The sequence below is a fragment of the Prinia subflava genome, chromosome Z, assembly GCF_021018805.1.
Source record: "Prinia subflava isolate CZ2003 ecotype Zambia chromosome Z, Cam_Psub_1.2, whole genome shotgun sequence".
Classification (NCBI taxonomy): Eukaryota; Metazoa; Chordata; class Aves; order Passeriformes; family Cisticolidae; genus Prinia; species Prinia subflava.
In genome coordinates, this window is record NC_086283.1 from 63,767,237 (window position 1) to 63,783,536 (window position 16,300).

Below are 16,300 nucleotides of genomic sequence, written 5' to 3' on the forward strand. Positions count from 1 at the left end.
ATGAGCCACAGTGCTCATTTGCATAGTTACTGCATAGAAGGCTTTTAGGACTTCAAACACCCAGTCAAAGTAGAAAAAAATATATTAGCCTATTTGAACATGCTTAAGAAAAACAGGGGATGTGAATACATAAAGACTGGGAGAACTACTAAGATCCTTTTAGAAGGCAGATAAATGCCACATATCTGACTGTTAGAAAGTGGGACAGCTGTAAGTTTCATAATTCAGTTATTTTATTCTGGCTCTGAATGTGCATTGACAGTTACAAGAATGCTTTACAAGGATTAAGGAAGAGCTATAGCCAAAAAAATTTGAAATAATGGAGTGTAACTTGATATTTACCTTTTGTCTTAGTGGAGCAGCTAGGAGCACTGATTACATGGTAGGTAGAATAAATACATCTGATATAAATCTTGCAGTTTCAAGATTTGCCATGCAGGAAAAAAGAGGAAAAAGGCTGTGGATGGAAAGACTAGGTAAGCCTTTTTGCAGCATTTTTAATAATTGTGTCTTATTTGCGTTTGTTGCTTACATCCTCTTTGATGCACATTGGAAATGTTGATCTCATATCTTTGAGAAGAGCAGTAGGATGTCATAATCAAAAAGCAATATCCAGTCATCCTGTAATACTAATTTTCTTTTTTCTCCCTGTCACCACATTAAAAAAGAAAAACAAACAAACAAAACCCAAAACAAAACAAAAAAACCCCACAAAACAAAATAAAAAACACAAACCAAAACAGAAAAAAAGTTAAGTTCCACATGGTTAAAGGTGAGTTGAAGGAGGCAGTCAAGTCTTAGTTTGCAAAGAAAATTTGAGTAGCAAAAGAAAGACTTTACAGCTTCTTGACCCATGACATGATTATTTCCAGTGTGTTAAACATCACATGATTTAAATCAGCTTTAGGTCTCACAATGTATCTTCCATTTCCTGGAAAGGATGAAGAAAATAGTGTAGACATGATTGGGGAAAGATTGTGGAAATGTTGCCATCATGAAAATACTGCTTAAAACCAGTTCCCATCATTAGGAACCATTTCTAGATCCTGAAAATCTAATCCTGGTCCTTGATCACATATGTTTCAATATTTTGTTATTTGAATGTAAAAAGCAGATTCTTCGTTTTAGTTTCACATTCTGCAGTTTACAGGTGAATCTTCAGTATTGTTGATTATGTTTGATAATGATGTCTAAAGTGTAGAACTTCTTCCTTCTTGTTCAGTGAAATTTGGTGTGTGTGTGTATTTATGTGCCTGGTGCAGGTTTTTTGTTGCCCAAAGCTATCATCAGTAAGTTAGTATTTCACCATTTTAAATGCCCAAATTAAGGAATTATAAAAGGATGCATTATTTTTCAGAATGCAGATTGTAGATAGCTTAATTCTGGATTCCCATGTCTCATGTGGACCAAATAAAAGCAAATTGAAAATCAACAGCCAAATGCTGAAAGGCACTTTGAAGTAAGAGGTCTGGAATATGAAAACCAAAACCAAACTAACAATCAGTCCTTGAATTAATCTGAAAAAAATACTAGAATGCAAATAGCTTTGCTCATTAGACTTTTGTTTGCTTGGTTTCAGTGCTTACTGACAACAGGAAAAAAATGTGTAGAGAACTTGTCTAGTACTTTACAGATTTTTTAGCCTATGGGATCTATTTCTGTTGGTGTGTTTGGAGGGGTGGGATTTATGTGGGGTTTTTTAATGTTTTGAGTGATTTATATGATTTTGGGGTTTTTTTCTCAGACATTCAACTGATTTTAAAAGGGAAAAACACTATTTAGAACTGTAGTCATTTTGGTGGTGGGGAGTGATAAAAAGTCTTGCTCTCTGAGGGAAAAGAAACTTAAACTTTGAGCCTCAACAACTTGCTTAAGTAAGGTGATCCAGTACTTTGCTATTCTTAAATAATGTTTTCCAGTTGCTAAACTAGATTTCATGTATTGTGAATTAAGCCATGTTCTTTTTTTTTAACTTACACCTGAATAGTACTTGATAATAATCTGCCAATATTGATTATTTCTAAAAGCATTTTCTTGTATTCATTGTCAAAGTTTCTGTTTTTAAACTATTTTTCTCCTAAATTATATTCAACTTTTCTAAAATCTTTGCTTTTAAACACCTTTTTATGGGCTGTTTCCAGTTTTTCTTAAAATAAGGAAAGACTGGATGCAGAGTTCTATTTTCAGCTCATCAGTGTCAAATACGAAATGTATTCATGTATGTCTTTTAAAGAGACACACTTGTTTGTACATCTCAGAGTGAAATCTCTCTTCCTTGCAACATCATATTTCCATGACTCCTGGTAGTATCCTACAACTGTTCCTTCAGGACTGGTTTTTTTCTCTGGTTTTTATGTGCACATTTGATTATGATCTTACTTTTCCAAGAATCACAGTCACTTGCCACTTACCCTTATAGAGGTTTATCTTGCTGGTAAGTCTCTCGGTTCTGAAAAGATCACTTTGTGTTCAGCACAAACAAATGCTTATTACCATTCTGCTTGCAGAAGTCACAGTTTTCATTCACTGTGTTGAATCTTCCAAAATCTTCCAAAATATGGACAGAAATACTGTCTTTACCCTAAAAGTTGTACTCCAGTAAGTCCTTATTTTATGGAACCATTCATTTGGTACTATCTTTAGGTATACTCTAGGTATATTTTTGTATAACATTTTTACAGTAATTTAACACAATGCTTCCTTTTTATCCCATGAGAATGCAATGCAAGTAGGCAACAAACATTTAAAAATCAATGTATTCTGCTTCTCTGCCCTATGTGGCATGTTGATTGTAGAAGAAAATAGGATTTGTCCAAAATTTTGTTCCTCAAAGATCTATGTTTCTTAATTTTGAGGGCTTCTTTTGAACTAAGAAGCAGAAATAGGACTCATTATTCTTTCTTTTTCCTGAATCTCCGCTGAAATAATAACTAGAAAAAAAAAAAAAATAGTACCTTCATGCCTTTTCTGCAGGGCATATACTTATTACCTAATGACCAAATACACAGAAGAACTGCCAGGAGAGTGAATATCCATGGCATCATCAGAATCATTTGCTGTAATTCTGTGACATACTTTGTTCCACTAAGTCGTACAACAGTGGAGTACGTTACTATTAGTTTCAATAACCTTTTAGATATTTACAGCTACATGATCATTTACAACTTGGATTTGCTGATGACTCATCTCCTGCAGAACCAAAGTAGCACAGAGCTATGCTTAGTACTGCTGATGCAAAAACTGAGTTGTACCAGCAGAAGAAACAAAACCTCCAGCAGTTAAAGACAAGAAAACTAGGCCAGTGAAAGACCATTGTGTTGTCCACAAGTGATTAATTCTGACACAAAAAAGAATAAAATGTAGTTATTTAGATACTTCTCAGCTTTATAGTTCAAAGCAAGATTTTGATGATGTAAGTAACATAGGGGAAGTCCTTTTTGAAAGTGAGATTTGGTTTTCATATCTAGTAATTGCAAGAAATAATTGGCAAATTTAAATTCTAGATCCTCTGAATATTAAGCCACTACTTAATTAAAAAAAATGTTACAGATAACATATAAGCATAAAGGAAAACTATGAAGAACAGTGTAGTTATGTGGCAAGCATGGAGTATACATAGAAAAGAGGTAACTACCTTTAACATACTGTTAAGAAAAAAGCATTTTTAATATCCCTTCTCAAGAGCATACTGACAGTTGTTCACTTGCCAAGTTTGAGCACTCATAGCAGGTGTGCGTTATAAAAAGATGAACTTTATTTGGAGGAGGGAAATAAAGTAGTTTCATACACTTTCTGAAATCCTGCCCTTATATGTTACCACAGATTGCAATGTGTACCTTTACTGAATCATTATTGCCAGCTGGAGTCATATTATCTTAATTGAATAAAACAAAAAATTGTAGTTGATACTTAAAATTCTGTAGAATAAATTTAAGTACTTGTTTTACAAGGTCGAAAATATTCCATCTATTAGCTATGTGGTCTGATTATCTGAAAATTATCTAATTACATATTATACAAACACTTTGGAGTTTACAAGGACTTTTTCAGTAAAATAATGGTAGCAACAACTACTATATTGCTTCTCTGTGCTGTGAGCAGGAAATATGCTGGCATACTAGAAAAGCTATTTTTGAGTAATACATGCTTTCCACCTCAACAAATGAAAACAGACACAGGCTCTTGGAAAAAAGTAAAATCCATCTTTTAAGTCAATATTCCTGTAGCTTTAATACCACAAGAGGATGTGCTCATTACAATTACTTTATAACCATACATCTTTTTCTTGGAGAAATTTATTGTTACGGTGGAAATACAGTCTAACTGAATTGACAGTATTTGGGATGATTCACTGGAGAACTTAAAAAGAACTTGTTATTTTGGGATAAAAAGGAGCATTAAAAATATTGATTGCATTCTTGCTTTTCATTGTCTCTTTTACACAAGGTTATTTCTCCTCACATTTACACAGTGTTTAGCTGGCAAGGGTATCAATCACTTCAGGCTGTTTACGTATTCCCCACAAATTAGGAGGCACAAGGGCAAATTGTTGTAGTTGAGTTCTCTGGCTTGTGAATTTTATCAAAATGACCTGCCTTCTTGTGAACTCTGAAATGCACCTCAAAAACCACGCATTTTTCTGATTTCAGGGACAGCCACTTGGCAGTAATTTGCGTGTGCTAAAACTGCACAGTGGACCTAAGTTGCTGAACAGGTTTGACCTTATCCACATGTGCCTTATGCTCTCTCACATCACACTCTTGTTTTGCTCTCTGCCACATCATTAAAAACGCACCTAGATCTCAGGAACAAGCAAAAAAGGAGTACTTAAAAAGTGCATGTGCCAAAGATACTTCCCTTTTCTCCTGATTCTGCCTTTCCCCTTGGCTCTGAGAAAGCTTACTGTCTTAACATATGAAATAAATGACTCATCTTCTGGGTTCTTGTTACTTCTTTCTTGCTAGCTCCTGCTAACAGATATGTTTAAGTGACAGGCTAAGGCCAAGTATATGTCATTAGATTATCAGAGGGTGGAAGTAGTCTTGCCTCTCTGCCCTCCATTTAACAAACCTGAGTGGTAAATCTTCAGGTTTCTTTTCAGGTTCAGGTTTCTCTTGGCTTAAGTACCTCGTCTTTCGTTAAGAAATAGTTAATCTTGTCTTAATTTATTATTTGAAGAAGATGGAAAGGTAGTCTTAGTGGCCCAAATTAGGTAACTTAATGTCTTACAAGCCTATACAGTTACTCTGGCTCTCTTAAGAGCCAATCACGAAGAATTAAGTGTCTGTAGCAAACCCTTCTTTAGAAAATAATGCTCTGTGACCTTAGGTTATATGCTTCAATTCTATTCCTTTTAAATGCATTTTCTACAAAACTTTCTTCAAAAAAACACAGATCAAAGGTAAGCTGAACTCAGTCTAAAGTATTTCTGCTGGAAGAAGGTGGAGCTATAATATTTTAATCTGATGCCATAAATCAAGCCAAAAACACAGTTTGAAACAGGATTTTTTTTCTTCTATAGAATATATTAGTGTGTGTACCATGGCTCTTATTTTTTCAAGTGAATAATTCCGAAGGTCATTGCATATTCTTTTCACAGCAGCAATTAATTTTTGTTTAGCTATGTTCACAAACACATGCTTGTATTTTCTGCTACAGAACTGAGCTTGTGTGCTTTCATGTGAGCTTGACTGTTGTGTATTAAAAATGACTGTGCAGTTCCTTCTCCCGCAGAGGAAATGGGGAATTGAAAATAAGCTGCTGCAGTTTCAAAGTGAAAGTGTTTTGTCCTTTGTAAAGACTTGACAACCAAATGGATGGTTTGTTCTGGGACTCAAAGATATGTCACAACAGTGAAACAGACAAGGAGCCCCCACTCCAGTTCAGGTATTGCTGGGACAGTGATTTGGATGGGGATTTTTTAAGGTGTTTTTATTAAAGCAGCATCAAGTAAGAGAAACCTATTTCTCTTTGCTAAAAAGATCCTAATGACAGTTTACTTCACTGGATTATCAGCAACATGCTGGCTGCTGTGCCACCTGAATTTCAATTTCTTCATTTACAGCACAGATAAAATAGAATAGAGCTCGATCTCTGCTGCTGTCTACACTGGGCTGGTCTTATCAAGCATGAAGTTTGGTGCATTGCAAAGCTATTCAAGTCATTATCTGTTGAGGACCTCTTGAGCCATCTCTGTCTCTGCAGTGTGCTGATAAGACAGCTGTTTCTCTAGCTGCAGTGTCTCCCTGGGCCTTGGTCTTCTTTCTGTGCAAACTACAGCTTTGTCACTGTGCCCTGATGCTGTCACTTTCTCTGTTGTGCAGTAATTTGACCCAAGCACAATAGAGGTTGATGGCAGCAACTGACTGGCAAGTGACACAGTCTTATTTTACAATTAGATGTGCATTTCACACCACTGGAAATACAAATCCTCAATAAAGGAAACTACCTCAGCTGTGGTGCAGCAGCAATCTGCCTTTTCCTGCTCACAGTAGGAAACAAGTAAATATATAATAGTTTAGATAAACAGACAACTTTTTTCAGGTATTACTTTTTTCCAGACAAAGGTTCCACGGTTGTCTGTAGGAAATCTGAGGAGTTGTGTTTAGCTTTTGTGGAGATACCTTTTTAGTCTCAACTGGAAAAAAAAAAAAAAAAAAGGCGAAACACCCTCCTTTCCTTTCCCCACCTAAATGTTAACCTCTTTTTGACAATATTTTTTATTAACATTCAGACTAGTTGTGTAATGGAATAGAAAATGATATAGTAGTCTCAGTTGCAGTGTTCATACTACCACAGTTTTGTACAATGTTTGTCTCTTATGACCGGAGAGAGGCTCAGAGAAGAAGTGACCCATACTGAAGGCCATACAGGTATGTTTTGTCCCAGGAAGTGTGTGTCTCAAGACTTGGTCTGAAACCCTCATGCCTGTCACCGTTTGTTTGTGAAAGCAGGGGGAACAAAGATAAGTTACCCCTGAGAAAAGAGCCCGTAGAGTCCCGGGGGTGCAGAACACACCCACCCATCGACATGACGGCATCCGAGCACCAGGAGTCAGGAACCATTTGTCCGAAGTGCCCGAGAGGGAGTGCCAAGCCCACACCGGTGTCAGGCGCATTGTCGAGGTGTTTTCCTGAGGGCGGGAGGGGACATTCCCCTTCCCCGGGAGCGGCCCTTCCGCAGCCGCGCCGGGGCCGCGCCGCTGTCCGTGGTGCTGAGGCGGTGGCCGCGCGGTTCGCTCCCGTGCCAGCCCCTCCCGTGGGCAGCTCCTTCGCTTATTTATTTTTTCACTTAAAATAAAAAATCTATACACACACACACACACAGAAAAAAAAAAAAACCAAACAAACAACAAAACAAAACAAAAAAAACCCAAAAAAACCCACAAAACCCCCAAAAAAACAAAAAAAACCCACCAAAACCAAAAAATAAAAAAAACCAAACCTCCCTGTGCAAGCTGGTAAACCATTTTCTTCCAGAATAATTTGCTGCTTTTACTGCCATTACCTGACTACTCATTCCTGGCCAGAGGATTCAACAAGGTTCAGCATGCTTGAACAACCAGTGCACTTCCCTCCTGCTACAGCCTTCCATGTCCAACGCCTATTTAATAACCCATACATGTTTTAGCTAACGGCTGTGTCCAGTCAGCCAGCTACTGCTAATCATAAAGACTTTTTTTCAGATGTATTACCTAAGCAAAGTGGAACTTGACAGGAAAGTGTGTTTTTCCTGGGAGAATGGAAAATTCAGCTTTCCTTCTGCCATTGCTGGAATCAAGGGCCTCTGAATACAAATCAGAGATGAGAAAGGCCGATGACAAGGCAATTTACTAAAACAGCTATTTTCTGCCTAATTTCACTTTAGCACTGTGTATTGACAAACATGACAGATGTGAGTACTTTATTGGTAGAGATATTAAGCCTCAAAAGAAAATGCATAAAGTTTAGATTTTTTTTTTTCTCTGAAAGCTGGTCACTAATTATAGCTGGAAGACTGTTCCTTTTGGGCAGGGAGTGTTGGAGGGGAAAACGGAATCAGCAGTCCTGAATATCTGACCTGACAGGGAAGCTGCTGAGAGCAGAGTCCTTTAATTTCCTGAAAGTTCAGGAAGACACTCTTCTGGTTTCTAAGAGTACATTTTGCAGTTTGGCATTCACTTTAAACAGGGTTTCTTTGGTTCTAAAACCAGGTGTGTATTCACAGCGTTTTGAAATTTTGGGGGGTGGGGGGAAGGGCCTGACATATTTCGGGGTATTGAGTGAATGCATCAGACTGCTTAAGAAATAATCTATTTAAAAAAGAATCTTCCTTTCTCTCTTTTTATACATTGACATAAGGATCACATTTTTTTGGTGAAACACATGAAGCAAGAAAGTAATAAGCAACTAAATAATAAATCTGAAGACAGAAATCTTGTGCAGTTTTTATAGATGTTTTCAACTTGTTAGAACAAACAATACTTTTAGTACTTTATTTCAGATATATATATATAAATACATATCAGGCTTGTTAACAAATACTCCTAAATGTATGCTAAATAAAAAACTTGAGCAGATTAATTTTGGTATCATTAGGAGACTTTCAGAAGCAGTTTTGCTGTGTCAAAGGGTAAAATTTGCCTTGCTTAAACAAGTCTGAGCCTCACACATAAGCTGAAAAAGTTTAGACCTTTCTGAATACTTACACTGCTAAGAGAACAATTTGTACAATTTATGCATCCACAAATTGTCTGTGGATAGGCATCACACCATGTAGGACTTTTGTATAAACAGCTTTGAGAAAGTAGCCACCCCCACCCTGTTCTTTATTCAGTTCTTGGAGACAGTAGTTTGGTACTTGTTCCACCAGGGAGTTATTCACCTTTTTGGAATGCTGCTGATTTAAAATGTTGGTGATACATCGTTAATGATCAGATTGTGCGTTGTAGAAGAACACTGGATGCGTGAAGCATAGAACTAATTATGTAAAATCAGTCCCTGTATAACTCTCAGTTGATGTCACAGTGGTAGGATAGGGAGATCATAAGAAAAAAATTATACACAATTCATTGTATTAATCATTTATAAACACACAGGGACACTCTCATTGGCTATGTCTCTATTTGAAATCACATGCCACTATTTCTGTGCCTTGTTACACGAAAATGCCAGACCAGAATATTCTAAATAAGCATTTGCTTTCTGCAGGGTATAAGTGCTTTGCTATTGGAAATACAAGACACACACTTGTTTTACAGAAGGCAGAAGAAAAGCACACGTAGGAAGGACTTCTGAATCTGAAAAGAAATGATCAAGTGCAGTGAAGGTCAAACAGTATACAGAGTAAAAGTCATGCTTCAGAACACCATGCAGGATTGTTTCTTCCATACACCACCTCTTTTCTTTGCAAACATTTGCTCTCCAAGACAGGAATTGACACTATCGTGAATAAAAGCCCTTTCCTTTCTCCTTTCCTTTCCTTTCCTTTCCTTTCCTTTCCTTTCCTTTCCTTTCCTTTCCTTTCCTTTCCTTTCCTTTCCTTTCCTTTCCTTTCCTTTCCTTTCCTTTCCTTTCCTTTCCTTTCCTTTCCTTTCCTTTCCTTTCCTTTCCTTTCCTTTCCTTTCCTTTTATTATTAATATATCATTATTTAACGCTTATTAATGTATCCACTTCCAGAAGGGCAAATAATAAGAGCGGTCTCTGGCCGGTAGTAACCAACTTGGCACGCATGCGGACAGAACTGGCAGAGTGGGGGCATTAAACAAAACAAAACAAAACAAAACAAAACAAACCCCAGACAAATAACAAAAGCAAGCGAAAGCAAGCGAACAACAAGAGGCCGCTTTCTCGTCAGCACTTCTTGCGAAGGAATGGTAGCACCGGGAACCGGCCGCCCCGGGCGAGCCGTGATGCGCCGCCCCGATCCCACGTGGCTGGCCGAGCCGGCGGCGGCGGCCGCGCCTCCGCGCCGCTGCCGGGCCGCGGGAGCAGCGCGCGGCGCCTCGGGGCCGCGCCGGGAGCGGCGCGGAGCGGCCGCGGTTCCGCGCCGGGCCCGCCCGGGCCCGCCCGCGCTCGCGGAGGCGGCACCGCACGGCGCAACGCACGCTGAAGCGCGGCGCCATGGGCCCCGCCGGAGTGGCGGCCCGCGCGGCCAATGGGCGGCCGCCGCCTCGCCGGGGGCGGGGCGAGTGGGCGGCAGCCTGGCCAATGTGGGCGCGCGGCGCCGCCAGCAGCCTGCGTTGCGCCGGGGTGCGGGGACGCTGCCGCGCGTGGCGCCGGGGTAGGCGTGGGGCGGCTGCCGCGCGGGGGGGCGGGCGCGGACGGAAGGACGCGGGACGGGACGGGACGTGGCCGCCTCTGGACGGACACACGCCCCCCGCCGCGCCCCCGCGGCCGCGCCGCCGGGCGCGGCACGCAGACGCACGCAGCCCGGCGCGGCGGCGGGCAGGAGCCGGGCGGCGGGGCTGCTATAAATCTGCGGAGCGGTTCGCCTCCCTGCGAGGCACGGCGCAGCATCGCACGGCGTCGTCCCCCTCCCCCATCCCCCCGCGACCCCCCGCGCACTCCGCGATGCTGCAGTTGGCTCGGGTGGCGAGCCGCTAGGAAGTGACCAGCAGGGAGGAAGGGAGAGAGAGAGCGTCTTTAAAATCGCCCTTGCATCCTTCATTTCTTTGTTCCTTCATTTCTCCCTCCCCTCTTTTTGTTCCATTGGGTTGCGAAAGGAGGGTCGTCCTGTCACTCTCTCCCTTTTGAGTTCTCCCCTTTTTAATTTTTAATTGTACATTTTTAAAAATTTTTTGGGTTTCCCCCCTAGTGTCGGACTGTTGGGGGTGGGGAAAGGTGGGGTTTTTTTTTTGTTTTTATTTGCTTTCTTTTATAACTGTCAGCAATTTAGCTCTTGTCTGTTGTCTTGAGAACTATCCATCTGCCTTTTACTCCTTATCGGGAGAACTGCACCGTTACTTTTTTTTTTTTTTTTTTTTTTTTTTTTTTTTTTTGGTAAGCCGAGGAGGGGAAGGTAAGTTATGGCTTGATTCTTTCTTTCCGTTATTGTACGCGTGCGATGGGGTCCACGCGACCCATTCCAGAGGTGCATGTATGCCATGTAGAATTGTGCTGATCACCTGTGTTTGCTCTGTATTGACACGGTTCGTGCCGACGGCGCTGAGTGAGGCAGTTCGTGGCTATGGCAGCGTGCCCGCGGAGCTGAGTTGCTGGAGGTGTTTGCAGCCGCTGAAACTGGGGGGCCGCACCGCGCCCACGCAGGACGGCGTGCGCATCCTTACCTGGGCTGGTCGTCACGCAAAGTTCCCGGCGTGACCGCGCCCGTCCAGTTCCGGATACGTCTCCTTCGGGGAGTATCCGAGGGGACGCACCCGCACCGCGCGGGTGGAGGGAGACGGTATCACTTTGAGGAGATAAACTCGCATTTCCAGATTAGCCGGGATAAGGCTCTCCGCGCCTAATTGCATTAGCCGCACGGCGTTTTGTGGCTTCCTGCGGGGCTAGGAGGCGACTGCGTGCCACGGCGCACAAAGACGCGGTCGGCCGGTATTGTCAGCGGGTGCAGAGGGCGGGCGGCGGGGTGAGCAGAGCCGCTGAGCTTTCCCGGAGAGAAGTCTATTACCGTCGGGCGGGGTAGACTCGTGGGGATGAATAACCCGCCGCGGGAGGGGATGCGTCCCTTTGTTCGGGGCGTTGAGGCACTGCGCGGCAGTGCATGGGCAGCGTGGGCGGGGCGGCCCCGATCTCTGTCCGTGGTCCTACCGGGGCCGCGGGGATCCGGGCAGCGGTCGCTGGTGTACGCAGGGAAAGTTTGCGTCCGGCAGCCGGGGCAGGGATCCCGGCGGGGCTCCGGGCACAAGGACGGACGGGGCGTCCCGTCCGCGGGCGCGTCTCCGTCCTCTCACCCGCCGTCCCTGCAGCGGTGGGAGGGTCTGGGCAGGAGGAGGAGGCGACGATGGTAAACGCCGGCTCTGCGGCTTGTGCTACCGGCAAAGACCGGCCTCAAGCACTGCCATTGTTGTTTAATTTATGCTGCTGCCAGCATGTTACACCGTCTCCATCCATTTCACATACTAAAATAACTAATGTGATATCTATATGAGCGAGACAAATGGATAATTAAACCTCAAGTCGTTTCCAAGGACCGGCGGTGAGACGGCTATATTTTGACTAGTTGGATAGCTGGGAGGGCGGGCGACACACCAAACCGTGCACTCCCGCGGGGACGGGACCCTCCCCCCACCAATGACACCGCTTTGGGCACTTGCTGGAGCGCCACCCGCGCGGAACGAGCCGCCCGCAGGGGCGAAGAGGCCCCTTGCCAGGGGCGAAGAGGGGTCCCCTCGCTGTCGGACGCCTCCAGGAGATGGGACGGCGCTGTCGGAGCGGCTAATGAGCGTCGCAGGTCACGGAGCGCTCGCTGCCGCGGCTCCCCTTCGAGCGGGCGGCTTGGGGGCTTGTCCCCCCTGCCGAGCCGTTCCCGGAGAGGAGCCAGCGTGGAGCCTCCGGGGCTCGACACTTTACAGAGAAAGACGGCCAGTCGGGGAGCCTTAGGGAAATGAGCAAGCATTGTGGGTGTCCTGCGTCTCACTCCACCGGGGACAGGGAGGGCAAGCTCTCGCCCCATCCTGATCAGCAGAGTCTGCTGTCATGCTCTCTCCCCCTGCCCCAAGGTGCCTTGGCTCCGCCAAGTACCCGCATTGCCCGGGGGCGCGGCCCCGCGGGCGCGGGGCTTCTTGAGTGGCCGCCGGCAGCGTCACTCAGGCGGTGGCTACGGGGGCGGGCTGTGGGGGCCTTTATCTGCCCGTCACCGACCTGCCCCCCTCTGTTGGCGGCGGGGCGAGTGCGGGACAGTGGGTTGCGGAAGCACCAAAGCCATCAGGTGAGGCGGCCGCGGGGCGCTGCGTCACGCCCTCGGGTAGCAGACACCTTTCTCCCACTCCGCTCCCAGCCTCGGACGGCAGCAGCGGTAACCACTCCGCGAAACTGGCCGCTCCTGCAGGACAGCGAGCAGACGGATTGCCGGTCCCGGGCTGCTGAAAGAAGGGCGGGTCCAGGGGCTGGGAGCGGAGAGGGGGCTTACGGGGGAGCCATGCGGTTTCGGCAAAGGTGCGCTAGCGCGCCGGATTCGCCCCGGAGCAGGAGTGGAGGAGAGCTGGAGCCGGAGCGGGACTGTAGCCCACGAGGGGAACAGGGCGGGAAGGCGGGGTGGCCTGGGCGAGGGGCAGGCTGGGCTAGGGGCCGCCGGCGCATGGCCAGGGTACCCTCCACCCCCACCCCCCCCAGCAAAAGGTAAAGGTAAATCAAGGCGTGTGCGGAGACGTTCACCATCTCCTGCTATAAGTGGCCAGTGGCATTCCGCCGGTACTGGCTTGTGGCGGTCCGGTTTCCATACTCCAAGATACTGGCGGTGTTCAAGAGGGGCTTCTTGACAGTTGCTGACAGTGGGTCTTTTTCTGCGAACGGTTACTTCACCCCCTTTCCCCTTTCTCGTACTAGATGAGTTTAACCGCTTTTTGCTTTAACCTTTGGGCTTTTCTGACTCTTTCCTTTGCCCCGCTCTCCCCTTTTAATGTGGCGGTAATTGGGCGGTTAAACACTTGTCCTCTGGACAAAACACTGTTCAACAAACCGTTTGTTTAATCGGCAGCATCTCTGAATGACTTTCACTCCACCTATTTCCTTAGCGTGGCCCTACCACTCGAGCGTCTCTCCCATTCTCCCCGCAAGCTGCACCTTCCTTTCCGTCTTACTTTTTCGTCCGACTTGTTCGCGTCTGACTTTGCCCTAACCGCAGCGCTCATGTCCCCCGTAGCGCGCCCGGCGGAGCCGTGGGGCAGCACGGGGCCGCGGGTGGGAGACGCGGCGGCTGCGGTGGCTGCGGAGGGGCCGCAGGGCTGCCCGCCGCTCCTGCGGGGCGCCGAGGGAGCCGAGCCGCGCCCGCGGGTGGGGCCGGGAGGGCTGCGTGGCCGGCGGCAGCGCTCCCTCCGATGGAAAAGGCGCGGCGGCCCCGGCCGAGCTCCCGGCGCTGCCTGGTCCCGTCCTGCTGGGCTGGAGAGTTCCCGCCGGAGGGGAGCCGGGTTGGGGGGATGGGGATGCGAGGGTGCACGGCTCAAATGCTTTATTTTATTTCGGGGGTTACGTCGCGTTGAGGAGCCAAGTGGCGCGTCCGAGCTTGGTCAGGCTGAGGGCTCGTCCCTCCATCACCCCTGCTTTTTGCACGGAGCATTACCGAGGTTCGGTGTGTTGCCTGCCTTTTCAGATTGCCCTGCCCGGAAAAAGAATTCCCGTTCTTGCCTTGAGTGCATGGAGTGTGAGTTGATTTTGCTTCAGCTGCATAACGCTGCTGGTGTGAACTCTTGGAGCGGCCAGGCAGCTCGGTGCCCCTATGAGCTCGTGAGCCCCTCGTTAGCGTCCGTTTGTAGTCAGGTGTTACTTGTTAGAACTAGAAAACCGATCGTTAGTGGAAAAAAAAATCCAGAAACCACGAAAAACGCACAACAAATGTTGTGTTTATAAAATAGTCTTTCATTGTAGTTTATTTAGTTGAAGTCTCTGAGACTAAAAGTTGCTATGTTTTTTAAATTTTGAAGACGGCCTTGGTTGATAAACTTTAGTAACTATGTAGGACTTGAGTGCCTTGTGTGGTATTGGATAAAGTTGTAACACCTGAAGAATGGAGTATTTCAGGATATGTGTATTTTCATGAAAAGTAATAGGTTCCCGATTTTTTGTGCTGAAAAACTCCATGCCATTTGACTTTCCTTTGATGGCCAATTTTAAATTAAATTGAGGGAGCCTGGAAGGTGTTCCATTCGATTGAGGAAGCACAATGGTATTAATTATAGCTTAAGTTTTCCTTTTTTCAGTTCCGTGAATTTTGAATCCTGAAGTTACATTTAGATTTTTTAATCTCTTTTCTCTGACCTTTCAGAAATGTTACATTAGGGCTGATAGCTCTAGCAGTGGACTTTGAACCTCATTTATAGCAATTATGCGTAAATAATTTGTTTGCAAATATAAAATTGGCAATTCTATATACACTGTGTAAAACAGAATATTACTTAGTCAGATAGAAATGTAGATACTTGAAGTTTTTGCCGAGATATATTATTGAGCTAATTGTATTATTTCTAACTACACATACCAGTGACCTTGAAACTGCTAAGGCATTTTATCAGATATACTCAAATCTGATTAAGCACATCTTTAGTACCCCTTTCAAATGTCTTCTGGATGTACCCACACTGATATTTCTGCTTCAGCAATAGATGTCTTTATTTGATGTGGTTTTATTCTGGTGGAGGGTTGATCTTTTCCATATGCAGTGGAAATTTTTAATTGCTTTAGTTTTTGAGGGATATATGTCTTAAATATGTTCCTATCTACATTAATATCTTCCTTTTATTAGGGTAATCAGGCTTGTGTACTATTTCTGCAATTAAATTTATTGTGACTTTACTATATTAATGTGACATAGATTTTTATTATTTTTCCTGGATTCCTTTTGAATGCTGTTTTTTAAATGAGAAGGAAAGATCTACTTACTGCATTTTTAAAAATTGTGTGCTACCATACATGGGACTGATCTAGATGATGGAGGAAAAAAAAACAAGGCAAAAAAGCTTGCAGAGTATGTCTCACATTTCTAGATGACAATATTCAAACTACAGTGAAGGCCCAAGCTGAATTCTATTAAAGTCCTTGTAATGCTAAGATAAAATTTTTGAGAGACTAAGCTAACCTTGCTTTAGTTGGGAACTAGGTAGGAAATAGGTGTCATATGATCTAGTGTTCTATAAGCCCAAGTAATAGTTCAGCTTTCTTGTGCTTCTTAAAATAAGTCAGTGCCCCTGCAGATGTAGACTTTGCAGTTAAAAATAGTACAAGGATGCAAGCACAAGCTCCTGTCTAGTAACGGCAATGCAGAAATGCTGCTTTTGTAGGTAAAACTCTCTTGTCTTACAGCATAATGGCTTTTGATTATATTTGTGGCCAGTGATGTTATTCATAGCAATAAAGCCGATTGTGAGCTAATGGATAAACTCAAATTGTGATGAATATACATTTCAATGTTGCTTTAATGCCATCTTTGCTTTTGCTGAAATGCTTTACTAATAGGTGCTAATGTTTGCAGAGGACAGTGAGGGTTACCAGCTGTTGCTAAAATTTGAAAAGTGTGAGAGAACATTGCTTTAACACACAGAGATTTCTTTTTCTTAGAGCCTCCAAATCAATTGAAAAATCACAACACTGTCCAGCAGGATTAGCTGATGGGGTTTTAGGCTCCGTTTCTGAAGGAAGCTGCTACATG

At 44.5% G+C, this 16,300-nt stretch overlaps 1 protein-coding gene across 12 annotated transcripts in view; it reads left to right on the forward strand.

Moving 5' to 3' along the window:
* Window positions 1-10,201: 10,201 nt before the first annotated feature.
* ELAVL2 (ELAV like RNA binding protein 2) overlaps window positions 10,202-16,300 on the forward strand; it is an 86,216-nt gene continuing 80,117 nt past the window's right edge. For 4 of the 12 annotated variants that reach the window (XM_063421448.1, XM_063421449.1, XM_063421451.1 and 1 more), the window contains exon 1: window positions 12,388-12,868. In XM_063421448.1, coding sequence (XP_063277518.1) covers window positions 12,545-12,868 — 324 coding nt within the window. In that variant the 5' untranslated portion in view covers window positions 12,388-12,544. Of the gene's footprint in view, window positions 10,262-10,944; window positions 11,000-12,387; window positions 12,869-12,970; window positions 13,096-13,405; window positions 13,431-16,300 lie in introns of those variants that run through there. The other 8 variants (XM_063421453.1, XM_063421462.1, XM_063421464.1 and 5 more) reach the window with 8 other exon arrangements.